The sequence below is a fragment of the Hemitrygon akajei genome, chromosome 13 (genome assembly GCF_048418815.1).
Source record: "Hemitrygon akajei chromosome 13, sHemAka1.3, whole genome shotgun sequence".
Lineage (NCBI taxonomy): Eukaryota > Metazoa > Chordata > Chondrichthyes > Myliobatiformes > Dasyatidae > Hemitrygon > Hemitrygon akajei.
In genome coordinates this window covers 46,581,131-46,605,790 of record NC_133136.1, presented here as the reverse complement: position 1 = coordinate 46,605,790, position 24,660 = coordinate 46,581,131, and the positions used below count along the sequence as shown (strand labels likewise).

The 24,660-nt window shown below is 49.6% G+C and overlaps 1 protein-coding gene across 4 annotated transcripts in view; it reads right to left on the bottom strand.

Annotated features, from left to right (window-relative positions):
- LOC140737843 (uncharacterized) overlaps nucleotides 1–24,660 on the bottom strand; it is a 185,607-nt gene that overhangs the window by 48,582 nt on the left and 112,365 nt on the right. For all 4 annotated transcript variants that reach the window (XM_073064541.1, XM_073064544.1, XM_073064542.1 and 1 more), the window contains 4 exons: nucleotides 24,458–24,567; nucleotides 22,761–22,920; nucleotides 21,761–21,867; nucleotides 4,738–4,897 (listed from right to left, as the gene is read on the bottom strand). In XM_073064541.1, the coding sequence (XP_072920642.1) occupies nucleotides 4,738–4,897; nucleotides 21,761–21,867; nucleotides 22,761–22,920; nucleotides 24,458–24,567 (537 nt within the window). The remainder of the gene's footprint in view (nucleotides 1–4,737; nucleotides 4,898–21,760; nucleotides 21,868–22,760; nucleotides 22,921–24,457; nucleotides 24,568–24,660) is intronic.

The following is a 24,660-nucleotide window of genomic DNA, read 5'->3' as shown; positions in this document are numbered from 1 at the left end:
AGGCCCTATCCCCCGCGCTGTACCTCCTGCTTTTAGTTGCCAGGTAGGCGAACAGCGGTGGGGGAGGGATCTTGAAGGTGGAGAGGCTGCAAGTGGTGTCAGTAGCGCGGCCGTTGGCATGGAGCTGGGTGGGATGTGCGGGTCGGTGTGTGTGTGTGGTCAGTAGTGGGGTATGTGACAAATTCCCACAGAACTGGGGATTTCTGACAGTGATTGGTGGGAGGGGCCCGTCATACTCCATTGTCACAGTTTTCAGGTGGCTCTGGAAGTCGAGCCCCAATAGCACAGGGGCACACAGTTGAGACATGACCAGTAATGTAAAGTCTCAATATTCTGTGCCCTGCACCACCAATGTCACTACACAACCCACCCGGATGTCTGTGGAATGCGACCCAGAAGCCATGGTGACTCTCTGGCTTACGGGCCGTGTCACGAGTCCGCAGCGTTGCACCGTGTCAGGGTCAATAAAACTCTCAGTGCTGCCCGTGTCAAACAGGCAGCTAGTCCTGTGCCCCTCCACCAGGATGTCCATCATTGACCTTGCGAGCTGGTGTGGGGCGCTTTGGTCGAGGGTTACGGAGGCCAGAGTTGAATCGCTGTTTTGGTCCAGCGCGGTGGGGTGCCCGTTAAGCACCCGTGGGTCGTAGGCGGTGCGAGGTGGCGCCGACCATGATGCCCGCCCCCATTCCTCACACGTGGTGGCGAGCAGGCAAGACGGCCACCCCCATGCCTCGCACGCGGCGGGGAGGCAAGATGGCGGTGACCAAGATGGCCGCCCCCATGCCTCGCATGCGGCGCTGCTCAATCCTGCTCGCAGTTTGGACTTACAGGCCTTGGCGAAGTGGCCCTTCTTCCCATAGCTGGAGCAGGTAGCTTCTCGGGCCAGGCAGTGTTTTGGGGAGTGCTTCTCGAGTCCACAGAAGTAACACTTTGTGGACTCGCGTCTGGCAGCAGCCGTGGTCAATTTGCTGGCGGGTTGCGGGGTCTGCGGCGTCCACGAGTTTGTCGGGAGATCGCGTGCCTGGAGAGCATTAGAGTTGTGCAGAGCGGCCTCCAGCGTGTCGGCCAGCAAAATCGCCGAATGTAAGGTAAGATCGGCGTGTTCCAGCAGCCGCTGGCACACGTACACTGACCTGATCCCTGTGACAAAGGCGTCTCTTATTTGGAGCTCCGCATGCTGTTCAGCCGTCAGCCCCCGGCAATTGCAGGCCCGCACGAGTGTCTGTAGGGCCCAGACAAACTCAGCCCTCGATTCTCCTGCCCATTGCTGCCACGTCGCTAAGCAACGTCTTGCATAGACGGTATTTACCGGCCGCAGGTATTGTCTTCTGAGGGCGCTCATTGCACCGTCGTAACTCGGCTGGTCTCTAATCATCGAGTAGACCCATGGAGTGACCCCGGAGAGGAGAACTCTGCTCTTCAGGGCGGACTCGGTCACTTCAATCTCCTCCAGGTATGATTCAAACCAGGCTAGCCAGAGTTCGAAAGCGTTGCCGGCCTCAGCTGTTTGCAGGTCGATGTCCAGTTTGTCAGGTCTCAAAACGCACTCCATGCCTTAAAATTACTGCTAATAAAATTGATGCACTATCAATAACTCCAAAAGTCTGGAAGTAGAGTAAATACTGAAAGGCTTTTATTAGCAGTAAAACGGACCATGTCCATGCTGGATGACCGCCCTGGACTGTGGGAGGAGCAGTGACACAATCGCCTTTATCCAGGGGTCTGTGGGAGGAGCCACAGCAGCAGTCAGCAGAGGGGCGTGTCCAGACAAATGTACATGGTTTACCACAGGAGCACCAGAGGGGGATGGAGAACAAGGCAGAATGTTGGGCAGAGAGAGAGAAAAGAAAGAGGAGGGGGGAAAAAATCTAAATATATCAAGGATGGGGTAAGAAGGGGAGAAGGGGCATTAACGGAAGTTAGAGAAGTCAATGTTCATGCCATCAGGTTGGAGGCTACCCAGCCGGTATATAAGGTGTTGTTCCTCCAACCTGAGTGTGGCTTCATCTTGACAGCAGAGGAGGCCATTGATAAGGCATATCAGAATGGGAATGGGACGTGGAATTAAAATGTTTGGCCACTGGGAAATCCTGCTTTCTCTGGCGGACAGAACGTAGGTGTTCAGCGAAACGGTCTCCCAGTCTGTGTCGGGTCTCACCAATATATAAAAGGCCATACCGGGAGCACTGGACGCAGTATACCACACCAGCCGACTCACAGGTGAAGTGTCGCCTCACCTGGAAGGACTGTCTGGGGCCCTGAATGGTGGTGAGGGAGGAAGTGTAAGGGCAGGTGTAGCACTTGTTCTGCTTACAAGGATAAGTGCCAGGAGGGAGATCGGTGGGAAGGGATGGGAGGGACGAATGGACAAGGGAGTCGCGTAGGGAGTGATCCCTGTGGAAAGCAGAAAGAGTGGGGGAGGGAAAGATGTGCTTGGTAGCGGGATCCCGTTGGAGGTGGCGTAAGTTACGGAGAATTATACGTTGGACCTGGAGGCTGGTGGGGTGGTAGGTGAGGACAAGGGGAACCCTATCCCGAGTGGGGTGGTGGGCGGATGGGGTGAGGGCAGATGTGCAGGAAATGGGAGAGATACGTTTGAGAACAGAGTTGCAGAGTTGATGGTGGAGGAAGGGAAGCCCCTTTGTTTAAAGAAGGAAGACATCAGCAAATATTTCAGCAAATAGTTTCTCCTTGGCTATTACTAATAACTAAGCTTAGTTCCCCAAATTGGTCCCACACACGGCAGTGAAGTTGTAATCCTTGACAAACACTGCTGTAGAGTTAAAGAAATAGGTAAAAATTGCTAGAGGAATAGTGTTGTGTATTTAATATTTAGAAATAATTGAGTAATATTCTAAATATATTGTTTGATTAAACATCCTTGTTCATTTAAGTAATTAATTATGGGTAATATGTAAATTATGTGACTGGCATACGCCATCAGATCACCAGATCTCACGTGCATGCCTCGCTAGAAGTAAAAACAAAACTGGACATGTTATCTCTCAGCTCCCTTTTTTTCCTTTCAATTAGTTCAATGCTTTGGAGTTACAAAACATAACACCAGTGATGAGGAGCGTACCGTTAAAGTGAACACGAGACAACTACTTAACTATTAAACCGCAGTGGGACATTTGAGTTTTTAAATAGCGCAGCGAGAAACAGTCGAGTAAAAAAAACATTCAGAATGTTTTCTTTGGAAAGGACAAATAAGGTTGAGTTTTTTTAAAAAGGCAGAAAACGGAAGAATTGAAGGAATTATTTCCAAGGTTAGGTGGACAATGCCAGTGGACCCAGTAGACAAGAAGAATGTGATTGTCTGGAATTGTGGTTGTTTGAATGTCACCATCAACCCAGCATTGAAAGTACACTAATATCCTCTGCCCAGGATAGAAAATACGTATCTTTGCAAACTTTTCTGGAGGGAAATTCTTCAAAGAAGTGGACTCAGCTGAGGTCTACCTACAGTTGGAGATGGAATAGGAGTCCAAAGTGTTTCTCATCATAAACACTCACAAAAGTTTTTGCCACCATAATGGACTTATTTTTGGGGTAGAATTTGCACCTGCAGAAAGCTATGGACCAGGTGTTTCAGGGCTGCCCAGGCACTCAGTGTCACCTCATGACATCATTATTTCCTGTAAGGATGACAAGGAATATCTCCAAAATCTCAGGTCAGTGCTAAAAGGATTCAAAGATTATGGGCTCCGAGCACAACGCAACAAGTGTGAATTTTTAAACCATGGATCACTTACTGTGGTCACACAATTGATGCACAAAGATTACACAAGTGTGCTGAGAAAATTCAAGCAATGGTCCAAGCCAAAGGACATTTTAGAGTTGTGGTTGTCTTTCAGATTTGTCAATTACTATAACAGGTTCCTGCCAAACCTGGCAATTGTGCTCCATCCCTTCAACATATTACTACAGAGCAGGAAGAAATAGCAAAGGACAAAGCAGTGTGAGGTGGTATTACAAAAGGGAAAGGAAATGGTGACTCACCAGGCACTGCCTCACACACTATGATCCACATCATCCAGTGAAACTTACCACGCACTGTTTGGGATACCAACACATCCAGAAGGAAGGTGTCCAGAGCTGCTGGAACTACATCCTTCAGTTGTAGTGTCAGCCCCTACAACTACCATGGAGGAGGCCCCAGAACCTGAGAAAGTATTACAGCCACAAGTCTCTCCTGCCAAGTAGAGTGACCTCCCTTGTTAGGTAAGTTTCATATTCCAGAAGAATATGAAATCCTCCACACTGATTAATTTTTTATGCCTGAATGGGACAATTTAAAATTTATGTGCAGTGGGCATCTAAATACAAGCTGCATTATATAGTATATTGTGTATATAGTTGAGATGCATTCTATACTGAGTTGAAGTTTATAGCTAAGCAGGGAGGAGCATTGTGTATTGAGTATTTCAGTAATATTGTAAATATATTGTTTGATCATACATTCTTGCTTGCTTCAATAATTAATTATGGGTTAAGTGTAAATTATGTGAATGGGGTATGTTTTTACGTCACATCATACGTGCACACCTTGCTAAAAGTAAAAATGAAACTGGACGTGTTTTCTCTTGGCTCCCTGTTTTCCATTCAATTCTTTTAATGCTTTGGAATTACAAAATATGAAAAGGATTGATGAAGGATCCAAGTCAGCTATCCGCTACACAAAACTGAGATTTTTTTTTGCTCCTTGTTCCTGGGTTGTTTGAGAGTTTGACTCACCGTTGTCGAGCGTTGCGATATAACCCATTTACAAAGGTGAAGTACTGACAGTCAGGCTCCTCTGTACATTCTGTTTGGCAGCTGTGTTCATCGTCTACTACAAACTGACGGAAGTCGTCTCCTGGGAAGTCCAGGCCAATAGACAGGTCATCAAAACAAGCTGAAAAACATGGGAATGGGTGCTGATGAATAATTGAAAAGCTACAGCAAATGGACAACAATCAAATTAGAAATGAATGAGAATAATTAATAGATTTAGCACATGTGTTTATGGCATAGTTTGCCTTTCCATAGACAACTTGAAAATGATGCTAGAGAGGTAGTAATGGGGACAAATGATTGTTGGATGAACTGAATAAGACACTAGCAGTGTGACAGAAATTCAAGAGTCTTTCAGCAGAAGTAAGTGTAGTCACCGTTACTAAGGAGAAGGTGCTTGGGAAACTGAAAGGTCTGAAGGTAGATAAGTCACGTGCACTAGATGGATTACATGCCAGGGTTCTGAAAGCAGTAGTTCAAGTACATTTATCAAATTATGATCATTATACATACTCTCCATTATACATTATACATACTTCCCAGTTTGCTTATCGCTCAAATTAATCCACTGACGATACAATAGCCTCGGCCCTCCACTCTGCCCTGTCCCACCTGGAAAATGTCATCTCATATGCCAGACTGCTGTTCATAGACCTCAGTTCAGTATTCGACACCATCATACCCCTGAAACTGGTGGGAAAACTGTCCCCACTGGGTCTCAACACCTCCCTCTGCAACGGGAAACTGGACTCTTTAACTGAAAGGCCACAGTCAGTCGGCAACATCTCTCGTCCCATTGCGCTGAGCAATGGTGCTCCCCAGGGCTGTGTGCTCAGCCCACTGCTGTTCACGCTGCTGATGCATGACTGTGTCGCAGGGTTCAGCTCAAACCGTGTCACCAAGTTTGTAGATGACACAATAGTGGTTGGCCTCATCAGCAACGATGGCGAGTCAGAGTACTGAGAGGAAATGGAGCAGCTGTTGGACTGGTGTGAGAATAAAACCTGAGACTGAACGTGGAGAAGTCCGAGGAAATCATCGTGGACTTCAGCAAGATGCAGATGAACCATCCCCCTGTGGTGAACTAGATATACCTGTCTGGGCTGCTCCTGTGGCTCCTCCCACAGACCCCTGCTGACTGCTCCTGTGGCTCCTCCCACAGACCCCTGCTGACTCCTCCCACAGACCCCCTGCTGACTGCTCCTGTGGCTCCTCCCACAGACCCCTGCTGACTGCTCCTGTGGCCCCTCCCACAGACCCCTGTATAAAGGCGATTGAGGCCTGAGCCCGGCCTCATTCTCCAGGATGTAGTGTTGTTCATTCTTCCAGTCAATAACAGCCAATACCTCGCTTCCTACGTCTCAGCGTGAGTTATTGATGGTGCATCACCCCCTCCGTGAATATATGGCCCCTCCGTAGAGAGAGTTAAGTGCACCAAGTCCCTGGGAGATCACATCACGGATGACCTCACCTAGTCCCTTTATATCATCTCCCTGAACAAGAAGGCACAGCAGTGCCTCCACTTCCTAAGGAGATCGAAGCAAGCAGGCATCTCTCCCCCACCCCCGCCCCCATCTTAACTGTGTTTTATAGGAGCACCATTGAGAGCATCTTGACAAGTTGCATCTCTATCCGGTATGGGAGCAGTCGAGCATCTAACCTGAAGTCCCTACAAAAAACAGTGAGAACAGCTGAGAGGATCATGGGGGTCTCCTTACCATCCCTTAGTATTATTATGGATCTCACCCATCCATCTAGCATCCTCTTTGACTTTCTACCATCAGACAGGAGAGTCCAATGCATAAAAACAAGAACAGTCAAGATGAGAAACAGTTTCTTCCATCAGGCTATTAGGCTTCTGAAATCCTGCCCGCATCATATTCCAAGTGTCACTGGTTAGTCTGTTCTGAACCTTACAATATTTAGTTTATGCATTTTCATTTGCTATTTATGCATGACTCTTCTATAGATTTATCCTTACTTTCATAACTTGTGTGTTATGTGTACTACTGTGCTTTACAACCTGGTTCAGAGAAACGACTCCTTTCTATATCCATTATTATATATGTTATATACATGAATATAGTTAAATGACAATAAACTTGACATGACTTCTCTCCTTACAGGCAGTCACAAAACAAGAAACCCAGGAGAACACATTAAAAACCTGACAAACACACAATGTGCAGAGAGAGAAGGGGAAAAAAATCATGCAAACAATAATAGTAAGCAAACTGCATTTAGAATGAAAGTAAATCCTCAGACACGAAGTCCAGAATGTTACTGAGCCCGGAGCAACCAGGACAGGCCCACAGCCTCACCCTCAGTGCAGTGCAGCACAGGGCAGAGTAAATGTTACTGAGCCCGGAGCAGCCAGGGCAGGCCCACAGCCTCACCCTCAGTGCAGCACAGGGCAGAGTAAATGTTACTGAGCCCGGAGCAACCAGGGCAGGCCCACAGCCTCACCCTCAGTGCAGCACAGGGCAGAGTAAATGTTACTGAGCCCGGAGCAGCCAGGGCAGGCCCACAGCCTCACCCTCAGTGCAGCGCAGGGCAGAGTAAATGTTACTGAGCCCGGAGCATCCAGGTGATGCACCATCAATAACTCACGCTGAGACTTAGGAAGCGAGATATCGGCTTTTATTGACTGGAAGAATAAACAGCACTACATCCTGGGGACAATGAGGGAGAGAAGCAGCCCACAGTCGCTTTTATACAGGGGTCTGTGGGAGGAGCCACAGGAGCAGTCCAGACAGGTATATCTAGTTCACCACATTCATCCCCCCTTTGTTTTAAAAAAGTCCCCAAGTATATTTACAGGTTAAGTCTATCAGGTGGTCGAATCGTTCGCTGCGATCTACGTAGCTCCGGCTGCAATTGCACAGGTGCCAGAGGTGGTGATGGCACAGGTGCCGGAGGTGGTGTTTGCACCGGAGGCGGAGAGTGGGGTGGTTCTGTCCCAACTGGAGGTGTCAGGGATCCCTCGCGTGTGTGCGAGGTCCCCGGAATAGACGCGTACGAGATGCCCGGTACATGAGCGTCGTGAGGAGTCTGGGTGTGGCACGGTGTGTGCGGTGTCACCTCGGGTACAAGGTTCATAGTTACCGTGGAATGTTCGGGGTAGTGGTCTGCTGCTCCGGCGGGTGCCAGGTCGCGGACGGAGACCGTGTCCTCCCGCCCATCAGGCAAGACCACATAGGCATACTGGGGATTAGCATGCAGGAGGTGAACCCTCTCAACCAGCGGGGAGTACTTATTACTCCTCTCATGTTTATGTAGCAACACTGGCCCCAGGGACGTCAGCCAAACTGGTAGGGTGGTCCCAGTGACAGACTTCCTGGGAAAAGAGAATAGGCGTTCGTGAGGGGTGGCATTAGTGGACGTACACAACAGGGAGCGGATAGAGTGGAGTGCCTCAGGGAGGACCTCCTGCCATCGGGAGACCGGCAACCCTTTTGACTTAAGGGCTAAAAGTGTGGCCTTCCACACTGTGGCATTCTCCCTCTCCACCTGGCCATTCCCCCGGGGATTATAACTCATGGTTTGACTAGTAGCAATGCCCCTAGCTAGCAGGAACCGGCGCAACTCGTCACTCATAAAGGAGGACCCTCTATCACTGTGGATATAGCAGGGATATCCGAACAGAGTGAAGAGCTGGCGCAGGGCTTTTATGACCGACGTGGTAGTGGTGTCGGGGCAGGGAACGGCAACGGGGAATCGCGAGTACTCGTCAATAATACTGAGAAAATAGACATTGCGGTCGGTGGAGGGAAGGGGGCCCTTAAAGTCAACACTCAGTCGCTCAAAAGGGCGGGTGGCCTTGACAAGCTGCGCAGTGTCAGGACGGTAGAAGTGCGGTTTGCACTCAGCGCAGATCTGGCAGTCCCTGGTCATCGTCCTGATGTCCTCCAGGGAGTACGGCAGGTTCCGGGCTTTAATGAAATGGTAAAATCAGGTGACCCCCGGATGGCAAAGATGGGCATGAAGGGCATACAGCTGGTCGAGCTGGGCACTAGCACACGTTCCCCGGGATAGGGCATCAGAGGGTTCATTGAGCCTGCCAGGCCGGTACAGGATATCATAATTGTAGGTGGAGAGTTCTATTCTCCATCGCAAAATTTTATCATTTTTGATCTTGCCCCGCTGTTGGTTGCTGAACATGAACGCAACTGAGCGCTGGTCGGTCAGCAAGGTAAACCTTTTGCCGGCGAGATAGTGCCTCCAGTGCCTAATAGCTTCCACTATGGCCTGGGCTTCTTTCTCCACCGCGGAGTGCCGAAGTTCAGAGCCTTGAAGGGTACGAGAAAAAAACGCCACTGGTCTGCCTTCCTGATTGAGGGTAGCAGCCAGCGCGACGTCAGAGGCGTCACTCTCTACTTGGAAGGGAATGGTCTCGTCCACCGCATGCATCGTTGCTTTGGCAATGTCCCCTTTAATGCAGCTGAAGGCCGCGCAGGCCTCGGCAGAGAGGGGAAAAGTGGTAGACTTAACCAGGGGGCGGGCCTTGTCTGCGTAATGGGGGACCCATTGGGCGTAATAAGAAAAAAAACCCAGGCACCGCCGGAGGGCCTTGAGAGTGGTGGGAAGAGGGAGTTCTAACAGGGGGCGCATACGGTCGGGGTCAGGGCCAATGACCCCGTTCTCCACGACATACCCAAGGATAGCGAGTCGTGTGGTTCTGAACACACACTTGTCCTTGTTATAAGTGAGGTTCAAAGCTTCGGCCACTTGGAAAAATCGTTGGAGGTTGGCGTCGTGATCCGACCAGTCGCGACCACAGATGGTGATGTTATCTAGATAGGGAAATGTGGCCTTCAGTTTGTACTGGTCCACCATCCGGTCCATCTCCCTCTGGAAGACTGAGACCCCATTTGTGACACCAAATGGGACGTGCAGGAAGTGATAGAGCCTGCCACCCGCCTCGAAGGCGGTGTAGGGGCGGTCCTCTGGGCGGATGGGGAGCTGGTGATAAGCGGATTTCAGATCTATTGTCGAGTACACCTTGTACTGAGCTATCTGGTTGACCATATCCGCGATGCGGGGTAGGGGGTACGCGTCAAGCTGCGTGAATCTATTGATGGTCTGGCTATAGTCCACAACCATCCTATTTTTCTGCCCAGTCCGAACAACGACCACCTGGGACCGCCATGGGCTTGTGCTTGGCTCAATGATCCCCTCCCTGAGCAGCCGCTGCACCTCTGAATGAATAAAGGCCCTGTCCCCCGCGCTGTACCTCCTGCTTTTAGTTGCCACTGGTTTACAGTCGGGGGTCAGGTTGGTGAACAGCGATGGGGGAGGGATCTTGAGGGTGGAGAGGCTGCAAGTAGTGTCAGTAGCACAGCTATCGGCATGGTGCTGGGCGGGATGTGTGGTTCGGTGTGTATGTGCGTGTGGTAACGGAGTATATGGCGAAGTCCCACCAAACTGAGGATTCCTGACAGTGAGAGGTGGGAGTGGCCCGTCATATGCCATAGTCACACTTTTGAGATGGCTCTGGAAGTCGAGCCCCAACAGCACAGGTGCGCACAGTCGAGGCATGACCAGGAACGCAAAGTTCCGATATTCTGTGCCCTGCACCACCAATGTCGCTACACAACCCACCCAGATGTCTGTGGAATGCAACCCAGAAGCCAAGGTGATCTTCTGACGTGTCGGCCGTGTCACGAGTCCACAGCGTTTCACTGTGGCCGGGTCAATAAAACTCTCAGTGCTGCCCGTGTCAAACAGGCAGCTAGTCCTGTGCCCCTCCACCAGGATGTCCATCATCGACCTTGCGAGCTGGTGCGGAGTGCTTTGATCGAGGGTCACGGTAGCCAGCGTTGAACGGGGCGAGTCGGGGGTGGGGCCTGGTGACGCCGGCAAAGATGGCCGCTCACATCCGGGCATGCAAGATGGCGGCTCCCAGGTCGCACACGGGTAGGTAGGGGCGGGGCATGGTGACGCCGGCAAAGATGGTTGTCCACATCCGGGCATGCAAAATGGCGGCCCCCAGGTCTCAGACGCAGCGCTGCTCGGCCCCGGGCGCGGTTTAGATTTACAGACCTTGGCGAAATGGCCCTTCTTCCCGCAGCTGGAACAAGTCGCTTCGCGAGCCGGGCAGCTGTTTCTGGAATGTTTCTGAAGCCCACAAAAGTAACAGAGTTTTATGCCTGGCGAATTCGAGGAGTTCGTGATACCGCGACTAGCAGCGGCGTTGGCGAATTCGCTCGGAACCGGGGAATCGCGCGGCTGGACCGCTTCGGCGTACAGCTGCGCAGCCTCCAACGTATTGGCCGTCTCTATCGCTGAGCGTAAGGTAAGATCAGCTTTTTCCAGCAGCCGCTGGCGCAAATACACTGACCTGACTCCAGTCACAAAAGCATCTCGGACCAAGAGTTCCGTATGCTGTTCCGCTGTGAGCGTTTTGCAGTCACAAGTCCGCACGAGTGCCTGTAGAGCTCGGAGAAATTCAGCAGTCGACTCCGTAGGCCGCTGTTTTCGTGTTGCCAAGCGATGCCGGGCATAAACTGTGTTCACCGGCCGCAGGTACTGTCTTTTGAGGGCGTCAAGCGCCCCCTCATAGGTCGAGAGGTCCCTGATGAATGAATAAACTTTTGGGGCGACCCTCGAGAGGAGAAGTCTGAGCCTAACAGCTGAGTTGGTGGCACGAACCTCCTACAAGTATGATTGGAAGCATACAAGCCAGTGTTCAAAGGCAAGAGCTGCTTCAGGGTCTAGGGGGTCCAAATCTAAGCGTTCTGGGCGTAAAACGGTTTCCATGTTTTAACTTCCAGTCAATAAAATTGATGCACCATCAATAACTCACGCTGAGACTTAGGAAACGAGATATCGGCTTTTATTGACTGGAAGAATAAACAACACTACATCCTGGGGACAATGAGGGAGAGCAGCAGCCCACAGTCGCCTTTATACAGGGGTCTGTGGGAGGAGCCACAGGAGCAGTCAGACAGGTATATCTAGTTCACCACACCAGGGCAGGCCCACAGCCTCACCCTCAGTGCAGCGCTGGGCAGAGTAAATGTTACTGAGCCCGGAGCATCCAGGGCAGGCCCACAGCCTCACCCTCAGTGCAGCACAGGGCAGAGTAAACGTTACTGAGCCCAGAGCATCCAGGGCAGGCCCACAGCCTCACCCTCAGTGCAGCACAGGGCAGAGTAAATGTTACTGAGTCCGGAGCAGCCAGGGCAGGCCCACAGCCTCACCCTCAGTGCAGCGCTGGGCAGAGTAAACGTTACTGAGCCCGGAGCATCCAGGGCAGGCCCACAGCCTCACCCTCAGTGCAGCACAGGGCAGAGTAAACGTTACTGAGCCCAGAGCATCCAGGGCAGGCCCACAGCCTCACCCTCAGTGCAGCACAGGGCAGAGTAAACGTTACTGAGCCCAGAGCATCCAGGGCAGGCCCACAGCCTCACCCTCAGTGCAGCACAGGGCAGAGTAAACGTTACTGAGCCCAGAGCATCCAGGGCAGGCCCACAGCCTCACCCTCAGTGCAGCACTAGTAGGACCACAAGCTATAATCCCCAGGGAAATGGACAGGTGGGGAGGGAGAATGCCGCAGTGTGGAAGGCCACACTCTTAGCCCTTAAGTCAAAGGGATTGCCGGTCTCTCGCTGGCAGGAGGTCGTCCCTGAGGCACTCCACTCCATCTGCTCCCTGTTATGTACGTCCACCAATGCCACCCCTCACGAGCGACTCTTTTCTTTTCCCAGGAAGTCTGCCACTGGGACCACCCTACTGGTTTGGCTGACGTCCCCAGGGCCAGTGCTGCTCCGGAAACATGAGGAGCAATAAATACTCCCCGATGGTCGAGAGGGTTCACCTACTTCATGCAAACCCCCAGAATGCCTACATGGTCTTACCTGATGGGCGGGAGGACACGGTCTCCGTCCGTGATCTGGCGCCTGCAAGAGCAGCAGACCACTACCCTGAACACTCCACGGTGACTATGAACCCCGTACCCACCGAGGTGTATACCCACCTGACACCGTGCACACCAAGCCCTACACAGACTCCTCACGACACTCCCATACCGGGCACTACGCACACGCATGAGGGATTACTGACGCCTAACGGGCTGACACCTCCAGTCAGGCCGGAACCAGCACAACCACCGTCTCCGGTGCAATCACCACCGGCACCTGTGCAATCACAGCCGGTGCTACGTAGATCGTAGTGACAGACTCGACCGCCTGATAGACTTAACCTGTAAATATACTTGTAAGAAACTTCGCCCCATGGGGACTCTCTTTTAAAACAAAGGAGGGGGTGAATGTGGTGAACTACATATACCTGTCTGGACACGTCCTTCTGCTGACTGCTCCTGTGGCTCCTCCCACAGACCCCTGTATAAAGGCAGTTGGAGGCACTGCTCCCCCCCCCCCCCCCCCACTCAGTCTCCACGATGTTGTGTGGTCATTTCTTGCTGCTAATAAAAGCCTATCGTTCGCCTCCCATCTCCGAGAGTTATTGATGGTGCATCAATTTTATTAGCTGCAATTTTAAAACATGGAGAGCATTTTACAACTGGATAAATTGGACATTGATCCCCAAGGTCCCGAAGCAGCCATTGCCTTTGAACTCTGGCTTGCATGCTTCCAATCGTACCTGGAGGAGATTCGTGTGACTGAGCCTGCTATCATGCACAAAGTTCTCCTCTCCAGAGTCAGTCCGCGGGTGTACTCCCTTATCAGAGACCTGCCGACCTACCAAGGGACACTGGACACCCTCAGAAGACAGTACCTTCGGCCGGTGAACACCGACTATGCAAGACATCGCTTAGCAACGCGGCGGCAGCGGGCCGGAGAGTCGAGCGCTGAATTTGTCCGGGCCCTACAGACACTTGTGCGGGCCTGTGACTGCAAGGGACTGACGGCGGAACAGCATGCGGAGCTCCTGGTACGAGACGCCTTCATTACGGGGATCAGGTCAGTGTACGTGTGCCAGCGGCTGCTGGAACACACCGATCTTACCTTACATTCGGCGATCGAGCTGGCCGACATGCTGGAGGCTGCTCTGCACAACGCTGACGCTATCCAGGCGCACGATCTCCCGCCAGCCCCGTGGACGCCACAGACCCCGCCACCCTCCAGCGAATCGACCACAGCTGCTGCCACTCGCAAGTCCACACAGTGTTACTACTGTGGACTTGAAAAGCACCCCTGAAAACGCTGCCCAGCCCGAGAAGCGACCTGCTCCAGCTGCGGCAAGAAGGGCCACTTCGCCAAGGCCTGTAAGTCTAAACCACGAGCAGGGGTCGAGCAACGCCACGTGCGAGGCATGGGGGCGGCCATCTTTGTCGGCACCAGCTCGCCCCGCCTCCGACCCACGGGTGCTTACTGGGCACCAAGACGGCGATTCAACTCTGGCCTCCGTAACCGTCCACCAAAGCGCCCCACACCAGCTCGCAAGGTCAATGATGGACATCCTGGTGGAGGGGCACAGGACTAGCTGCCTGTTTGACACGGGCAGCACTGAGAGTTTTATTCACCAGGACACGGTGCAACGCTGCGGACTCGTGACACGGCCGGTAAGCCAGAGGGTCACCATGGCTTCTGGATTGCATTCCACAGACATCCGGGGGGCTTGTGTAGTGACATTGGTGGTGCAGGGCACAGAATATCGAGACTTTGCGTTACTGGTCATGCCTCAACTGTGTGCCCCTGTGCTATTGGGGCTCGACTTCCAGAGCCACCTGAAAAGTGTGACAATGGAGTATGATGGGCCCCTCCCACCAATCACTGTCAGAAATCCTCAGTTTTGTGGGGTTTCGTCATATACCCCGCTACTGACCACACACACACACTGACCCGCACATCCCACCCAGCACCATGCCGACAGCTGCGCTACTGACACCACTTGCAGCCTCTCCACCCTCAAGATCCCTCCCCCACCGCTGTTCGCCAACCTGACCCCCGACTGTAAACCTGTGGCAACTAAAAGCAGGAGGTACAGCGCGGGGGACAGGGCCTTCATTCAGTCGGAGGTGCAGCGGCTGCTCAGGGAGGGGATCATTGAGCCAAGCACAAGTCCTTGGAGGGCCCAGGTGGTCATTGTTTGGACCGGGCAGAAAAATAGGATGGTCGTGGACTATAACCAGACCATCAATAGGTTCACGCAGCTTGATGCGTACCCCCTACCCCGCATCATGGATATGGTCAATCAGGTAGCTCAGTACAAGGTGTACTCGACAATAGATCTGAAATCCGCTTACCATCAGCTCCCCATCCGCCCAGAGGACCGCCCCTACACCACCTTCGAGGCGGGCGGCAGGCTCTATCACTTCCTGCGTGTCCCCTTCGGTGTCACAAATGGTGTCTCTGCCTTCCAGAGGGAAATGGACCGGATGGTGGACCAGTGCCAACTGAAGGCCACATTTCCCTATCTGGATAACATCACCATCTGCGGTCACAACTGGCAGGATCACGATGCCAACCTCCAACAATTTTTCCAAGCGGCCAAAGCTCTTAACCTCACCTATAACAGGGACAAGTGTGTGTCTGGAACCACCCAACTTGCTCTTCTTGGGCATGTCGTGGAGAATGGGGTCATTGGCCCCGACTCCGACCATATGTGCCCCCTGTTGGAACTCCCTCTTCCCACCACCCTCAGAGCCCTCAAACGGTGCCTGGGTTTCTTTTCCTATTACGCCCAATGGGTCCCTCACTACACAGACAAGGCCCACCCCCTGGTCAAGTCCACCGCATTTCCCCTCTCAGCCGAGGCCCGCACGGCCTTCAGCCGCATTAAAGGGGACATTGCCAAAGCAACGATGCATGCGGTGGATGAGACCATTCCCTTCCAAGTAGAGAGTGACGCCTCTGACTTTTCGCTGGCTGCTACCCTCAATCAGGCAGGAAGGCCGGTAGCATTCTTCTCTTGTACCCTTCAAGGCCTTGAAATTCGGCACTCTGCAGTGGAGAAAGAAGCCCAGGCCATAGTGGAAGCTATTAGGCACTGGAGGCACTATCTCGCCAGCAAAAGGTTCACCTTGCTGACCGACCAGCACTCAGTTGCGTTCATGTTCAGCAACCAACAGCGGGGCAAAATCAAAAATGATAAAATTTTGTGGTGGAGAATGGAACTCTCCACCTACAACTATGATATCCTGTACTGGCCTGGAAGGCTCAATGAGCCCCCTGATGCCCTATCCCGGGGAGCGTGTGCCAGCACACAGCTCAACTGGCTATACGCCCTCCATGCAGATCTTTGCCTCCCAGGGGTCAACTGACTTTACCATTTTGTGAAAGCCCAGAACCTGCCTTACTCCCTTGAGGACATCAGGACAATGACCAGGGACTGCCAAGTCTGCGCTGAGGGCAAACCGCACTTCTACCATCCTGAAAAGGCACAACTTATCAAGGCCACCCGCCCCTTTGAGCGACTGAGTATTGACTTTAAGGGCCCCCTTCCCTCCACCGACCGCAATGTCTACTTTCTCAACATAATCGATGAGTACTCGCGGTTCCCCTTTGCCATCCCCTGCCCCGATACCACTGCCACGTCCGTCATAAAAGCCCTGCGCCAGCTCTTTACTCTGTTCGGATATCCCTGCTATATCAACAGTGATAGAGGGTCCTTGTTTATGAGTGACAAGCTACGCCAATACCTAATGGCTAGGGGTATTGCTGCTAGTAAGACAACGAGCTATAATCCCCGGGGGAATAGACAGGTGGAGAGGGAGAATGCCACAGTGTGGAAGGCCACACTCTTAGCCCTTAAGTCAAAGGGATTGCCGGTCTCTCGCTGGCAGGAGGTCCTCCCCGAGGCACTCCACTCTATCCGCTCCCTGTTATGTACGTCCACCAATGCCACCCCTCATGAGCGACTCTTTTCTTTTCCCAGGAAGTCTGCCACTGGGACCACCCTACCAGCTTGGCTGACGTCCCCAGGGCCAGTGCTGCTCCGGAAACATGAGGAGCAATAAATACTCCCCGATGGTCGAGAGGGTTCACCTACTTCATGCAAACCCCCAGAATGCCTACATGGTCTTACCTGATGGGCGAGAGGACACGGTCTCCGTCTGCGACCTGGCGCCCGCAGGAGCAGCAGACCACTACCCCGAACACTCCACGGTAACTATGAACCCCGTACCCACTGAGGTGTATACCCACGAGACACCACGCACGCCAAGCCCTACACAGACTCCTCATGACACTCCCATACCAGGCGCCTCGCACACGCATGAGGGATTACTGACGCCTAACGGGCTGACACCTCCAGTCAGGCCTGAGCCAGCACAACCACCATCTCCGGTGCAATCACCACCAGCACCTGTGCAATCACAGCCGGTGCTACGTAGATCGCAGTGACAGACTCGACCGCCTGATAGATTTAACCTGTAAATATACTTGTAAGAAACTTCGCCCCATGGGGACTCTCTTTTAAAACAAAGGAGGGGTGAATGTGGTAAACTATGTATACCTGTCTGGACACGCCCCTCTGCTGACTGCTCCTGTGGCTCCTCCCACAGACCCCGGTATAAAGGCGGTTGGAGGCACTGCTCCCCCCCTCAGTCTCCAGAACGTTGTGTGGTCATTTCTTGCAGCTAATAAAAGCCTATCATTCGCCTCCCGTCTCCGAGAGTTATTGATGGTGCATCAGTTACTGAGCCCGGAGCAGCCAGGGCAGGCCCACAGCCTCACCCTCAGTGCAGCACAGGGCAGAGTAAACGTTACTGAGCCCAGAGCATCCAGGGCAGGCCCACAGCCTCACCCTCAGTGCAGCACAGGGCAGAGTAAACGTTACTGAGCCCAGAGCATCCAGGGCAGGCCCACAGCCTCACCCTCAGTGCAGCACAGGGCAGAGTAAACGTTACTGAGCCCAGAGCATCCAGGGCAGGCCCACAGCCTCACCCTCAGTGCAGCACAGGGCAGAGTAAACGTTACTGAGCCCAGAGCATCCAGGGCAGGCCCACAGCCTCACCCTCAGTGCAGCACAGGGCAGAGTAAATGTTACTGAGCCCGGAGCAGCCAGGGAAGGCCCACAGCCTCACCCTCAGTGCAGCGCAGGGCAGAGTAAATGTTACTGAGCCCAGAGCAGCCAGGGCAGGCCCACAGCCTCACCCTCAGTGCAGCACAGGGCAGAGTAAATGTTACTGAGCCCGGAGTATCCAGGGCAGGCCCACAGCCTCACCCTCAGTGCAGCACAGGGCACAGTAAATGTTACTGAGCCCAGAGCAGCCAGAGCATGTGTGGTGAACTAGATATACCTGTCTGACTGCTCCTGTGGCTCCTCCCACAGACCCTGCTGACTGCTCCTGTGGCTCCTCCCACAGACCCCTGTATAAAGGCGACTGTGGGCTGCTGCTCTCCCTCATTTTCCCCAGGATGTAGTGCTGTTTATTCTTCCAGTCAATAAAAGCCGATATCTCGCTTCCTAAGTCTCAGCGTGAGTTATTGATGGTGCATCAGCAGGCCCACAGCCTCACCCTCAGTGCAGCACAGGGCAGAGTAAACGTTACTGAGCCCGGAGCAGCCAGGGCAGGCCCACAGCCTCACCCTCAGTGCAGTGCAGCGCAGGGCAGAGTAAGTGTCATGGAGCAGCAAGTAGAACCTCTTGTCCCAACAGCCTGCCTTTTCAATCCATCCAGCTCGGAGTTCAAATCGTCCAAACGTGGGGTCATTCCTCCCACTAGGACCCATGCCCTGTAGCATCAATATGCTCTGGACCTGGACCCCACTGCCACATTTCAGCTCATACCCAACCTTTCCAAATCAGCCTGGCGCTCAGATCAACTCAATCTCACTCTCGGTTTAGGTTGACAGGCTCCGAATCTACCTCTCCTCCTTTCCTCCGTTCCACACACTCCCACTGTCTGCAAAGTGCCTTGAGTCACTGACTCAATCTCGCACCTGCACACTTCAAGCTTTGAATCAGGCTCACTTTCACTTGCCTCTTCCTTGTTTGCAGTGTTTGTTTACCACAATTTTTTTTTTTAACAGAAATAGTGTTACTAATAAAGTACTTACTAGTATTTCTTGTTTTGGGAACTGGCAGTAAGTTTTCACTTCCCTTCAGCATTGCCATCTTAGGGCAGGAGATTTGAAGATATTGTGGAGGCATTAGTAGCAATCTTTCAAGGATTATTAAATCCTGAAGGGCTGGTAAATTGCAAATATCACTCCACTCTTTAAGAAGTGAGGGCAGTAAAAGACAGACAATCATATGCCACTTAGCCTGATTTCAATGATTAGAAAGGTGTTAGAGTTTATTATTAAGGTTGAGGTTTCAAGTATTTGGAGGTAAATGATAAAATTGGCCGAAGTCGACATGGTTTCCTTAAAGGGAAATCTTGCCTGACAAATCTGTTGGAATTCTTTGAGGAAATAGCAGACAGGATAGACAAAGAAGCATCAGTGAACGCGGTTTACATGAATTTTCAGAAGGCTTTTGACAAAGTGCCGCACATGAGACTGCTGAACAAGGAAGAGCCCATGGCATTATAGGAAAGATACTCGCATGGATAGAAGATTGGCAGGAGGCAAATAGTGGGAATAAAGGGGGCTTTTACGGGACATTGATAGGATGCAAAACTGGGCTGAGAAGTAGCAGATGGAGTTCAACCCAGATAAGTGTGAGGTAGTTCATTTTGGTAGGTCAAATATGATGGCAGAATATAGAATTAATGGTAAGACTCTTGGCAGTGTGGAGAATCAGAGGGATCTTGGGAGCTGAGTCCATAGGGCATTCAAAGCTGCTACACAGGTTGACTCTGTGGTTAAGAAAGCATATGGTGTATTGGCCTTCATCAATCATGGGATTGAGTTTAAGAGCCAAGAGGTAATGCTGCAGCTATATAGGACCCTGATCAGACCCTACTTGAGGTACTATGCTCAATTTTGGTCGCCTCACTACAGGAAGAACGTGGAAACCATTGAAAGGGTGCAGAGGAGATGTTGCCTGGATTGGGGAGCATGCCTTATGAGAATAGGTTGAGTGAACTCAGCGTTTTCTCCTTGGAGCAACCGAGGATGAGAGGTGACCTGATAGAGGTGTACAAGATAATGAGAGGCATTGATCGTGTGGATAATCAGAGGCTTTTCCCCAGGGCTGAAATGGCTAGCACAAGAGGGCACAGTTTTAAGGTGCTTGGAAGCAGGTACAGAGGAGACGTCAGGGGTAAGTTTTTTATGCAGAGATTGGTGATTGCGTGGAATGGGCTGGCGGCGGTGGAGGCGGAAACGATAGGGTCTTTTAAGAGACTCCTGGATGGCTACATCGAGCTTAGAAAAATAGAGGGCTATGGGTGAAGCCTAGGTAGTTCTAAGGTAGGGACATGTTCGGCACAGCTTTGTGGGTTGAAGGGCCTGCATTGTGCTGTATGTTTTCTGTGTTTCTGTGTTTCTATGTTTATTGGTTGATTGCCAGTGTCTAGTGGTGTTCCGCAGGAGTTGGTGTTGCAACCACTTCTTTTCATGTTATATGTCAATGGTTTGGATGACGCAATTGATGGTTTTCTGTTTGTGCCCAAGTTTGCAGACAATACAAAGTTAGGTGAAGGGGCAGGTAGTGTTGAGGAAGCAGGGAGGATTCAGAAGAACTTAGAGTGGGAGAATGGGCAAAAAAGTGGCAGATGGAATATAGTATTTGGAAGTGTATAATCATTCACTTTGGTAGAAGAAATAAAGATGCAGACTATCTTCTAAATGGGGAGCAAATTCAGAGATCAGAGGTGCAAAGGACCTTGGGAATCCTCATGCTGGGAAGGTAAGCTCGTAAAGGTTAACTTGCATGCTGAGTCGGTGGTAGGCTGGCAAATGCAATATTAGCATTCGCTTTGACAGGACTAAAATATGAAAGCAAGGATGTAATGCTGAGGCTTTGAAGGGTACTGGTCAGACCATGTTCTGGAGCATTGTGAGCAGTTTTCAGCCCCTTATCTAAGAAAGTATGTGCTGGCATTGCAGAGGTTCCAAAGGTGGTTCAGGAGCATGATCCCAGGAATTAAAGAGTTAACATATGAGCAGCATTTGATGACTCTGGGCCTGTACTGACTGGTTTTTAGAAGGATAAAGGGAGATTTAAATCCATGGAAGTTTGCAAGGCCAAGATAGAGTGGACAAGGAGAGGAAGTTTCATATAGCTTGGGAGTGTAGGACCAGAGCGCACAGCCTCAGAATACAAGGATGTCCCTTCAGAACCGAGTAAGAATTCCCACAGCCAGAGGGTGGTGAATCTATGGAATGCATTGCCACAGGCAAATACAGAGGCCCTGTTATTGTGTTTGTTTTAATGTTGATAGGTTCTTGATTTGTAAATGTGTCAAAGTTATGGGGAGAAGGCAAGAGAATGGGGTTGAGAGGAAAATCAGCCATGATCTAATAGTTGAGCAGAGTTGATGAGCCGAATGGCTTAATTCTGCTCCTGTACCACTGTATATGGTCATATGCCTGTATATGACTGAAGTGACATGTGACATGACTGAAGTGATTGTGGCATCCAACAACTGAGCCCGGGATCTCCTGTAAGTCCACAAAGTTTCACCTATTTAAGTGAAACTCTACATACGGCAATGAAAACGTAAATTCATTAAACCCACTCAGGGAAAACATACAGATCCCAACATATCAAACTTTCAACCAAATACAACTTCCTCCTCTAATCACCAGCTTCTGTAATATCTGTCTTGACAATAAATCCCCAAGCTGAATATTCTTTTGGGGCATTGATAGCCTCTCAAAGCTACAATGTGTAAAGCAGTATCTCTTGATTGAAGTGCCTGGGATTTCGCATTTCATGATACTCTACAGTATACAAGAGATAATATATTCTTTATTTGGGGCCTTAGACTCATTTCTTTGAATCTCATTCAGGCTGATCCATGTTGGACTAAATTAACTTGCAGATTCTTATCTTACCTAGAGACTAATTATGAACTCTCCTCTCAAAATTTATTCCTACATTGCAAAACATTATTTTACATGGAGGTAAGACAAGTAGCAGATAAAAACCAGAACTCAATACAACATGTCAATGTTTTACTTACAGTTATGCGTGTTGCACAGTTTCAAAGAATACCCTGAGATAACATTCTGTAACTGTGTTTTAAGGGTTGGGTCCCCTTTTTCGTTCCTTTTAAGATAGCAATAAAATCTGAAACATAATATGGGGAACAGTTTGTTAAATAATTTGAAGGTATTTGTTGATCAGTACAGGGAGGATGTCAGAGGTAAGCAGTTTACACAGAGAGTTGTGGGTGCATGGAACATGTTGCCTGCAATGGTGATAGAGGCAGATACATTAGGGACATTTAAGTGCCTCTTACATAGGCATATGGATGATGAAAAATGGAAGGCAATAATGGTACAGAAGGGTTAGATTGATCTTCAAGTAGTTTAAAAGGTTGGCACAGCATTGTGGGCTGAAGGGCCTTATTGCTCTGTGCTGTTCAGTGTTCTATGCTCCAAGCTCTAAATACAGTGGGTTCTAGTTCATTGGGACACATCAGGGCCAGTACATTTTAGCCCAATTAAGTGGCTGCCCCAATTAGCCAAAGCACTAACAAACTGTGTTCAAATTCAAAAAGTTCCATTTATTACCAGAGAATGTATACAGTATACAACATGAAATACTTAGTCTTCGCAGACACCCATGAAAAATAGAAGTATTCCAAAAGAATGAACAACAGAGACATGTTGGAACCTCAAAGCCCCCTCTCCCCCTCCCCTGCACCAGCAGCACCAATGCATAACCTCCTCCTCCCCACCCACCCACTGCAGCAAAAAGCATCCACACTCACCACCCACCAAGCAACAGCAAAGCCCCCAAAGAGAGACGATGATCTGCAGTCAACAAAAACTATCATTTACCCAACATGGCACAGGCTCTCTCTCACTAACAATGGACAGAATATGTTTTCAGAATCTCACTCATAACCCTCAGCACAGCGGAACGCATGTTCTTTAGTGCCCTCAAACACCACCACATAAATTTTGTATAGATTTTTTGTATTTTGCTTAAAGTTAAGAATGAAGTTGTGAATTTACCTTCGTTGGTCCATGTTCCAATCGCTTGTCAAGTAGGTAAAAAACTGACAATTTTTATGCTCAGTACACAATTTTTGGCAGTAGTTAACATTTGGGGCAAGAACTGACTCAATATCGTTTCCAGGAAAATCAATGTTCGCAGCCAGTTCATGGACACATCCTGAAATAAAATAAGATGAATTTATTTTGTATTTATTATCTGTAAATAAATGTTAATATCTGGACTAGTAAGGAATAACATCCAATTTTGATTTCCATAAATTCATCCGAACAGTTAACCTCATTACAATATATTTCAATATAACCCAAAATCTAAATCCATTTTAATGCCATCAAATATTCCAAACTATAGCATGGTCCATATTGGATCATCCACATTGCATCGTCGTGACAAACCACATTGGAATGCTGCTGACAATTAACAACACTCATCATTTTCTATCTTGAGGTTAATTTATCACAAATCCAGTGAATCTCAGTCATAGCATCTTGGCATCACCAGGAAGATGAAAGGTTGTTCTTGCTTCATGATAACCACATGGATCAGGTCCAATGTCATGTCATCTCACATTTTTACTCACTGAAGAAATGTTGAGGCCATTTTAATTGACTTTGAATCCATTTATTTCCAAAACAGATTTGTACTTACGGGAAAGGCAGCTTAGCATGGCCTTTCTCAATCAGCCTGTACATGCAACCTTGATGATCACGTGGAATGATGGAACCCATTCTCATTGTGCTCATTGTCAGAACTCTCCAGTGTATTTCTTCCTCAGAGTTCTTCCCCCAGAGGCCACAAACTTCTGCAACGCCTTTATGATTATCATTGAACTGACTTACACTAGTCATTCCCAATCTACAGTTGACATCTCAGCACACCCTGAACTTCCGTGTTCACTCACAGCAAGAGAGTAAAGTTCCATCCCAGCTTTACCTTCTGTCAAAGCAGAAGCAGAAATCTGATGAGAGCACATTTATCCACTCACTCTCAACTCAATCCCATTGTGCCTGATGATACTACATACCTTAGCGAGCCAAAGAGCTTTATATGCCTCAATATTCAAGCATTTAAAGGGACACACTGAACTGAATTCAAAAGGAGTAATGAATTAGATTTTTGTTTATTCTTCTTTGAATGTTTTCCATTCATGAAAAATAGATTAATATTCTTTAAATAGAACTACTAACTCATTTTAATATTGAAAACAATGTCAGTTATAAACATATTCATATGTTTAAAATGCTTAAAAATAAACATTACTATCGGTCACCATTTGCCATCATTGATTCTGCAATAACAGATGAGCTGTTTTAGTTACTGAAGTTTGAAAATGGCAGAATAAGAATCTCAAAGGATGGCATCACAAATACTATTTTAATTCAAGGTATCGTCTGATTGATTTAATTGAGATCCATAATTTATTAGTTATGACAAATTCTTTAGTGCATTCTCTGAGTAACTAATGAGTCAAAATGTTTATTATTAGTTTGCAGACACTGGCTATTTTATTTTATTACTAACTGCAGAAATTATTCACGATGCATGATTCGTCATTTTGCTGCATTGCTTCCCACACTGTCTCAGTCATACTTGAAAAATTATCAGAATTAAACAGAGTAACAAAGAAGAGAATTTGTATCATTAATTTCAGAATCACAGTTTTCACACTAAAGAGAGGAAAGTAAGTCTGACATACCTGTGTTATTGAACTCACATCTCCGTAAAGAGAATCCTGACATAACATCTGTAAGAACTGTTATTCTTGATGGAGTTCCTTTTTCATTGTTTTTGAGGTAACAAATGTAGCTACAAACAATTAGAAAATCATTATATAGCTTGAATTCTTTACAAGATCACTAAGCCAATTTTGTTCTTGACCTAGGTGAATTAGTTCTGAAA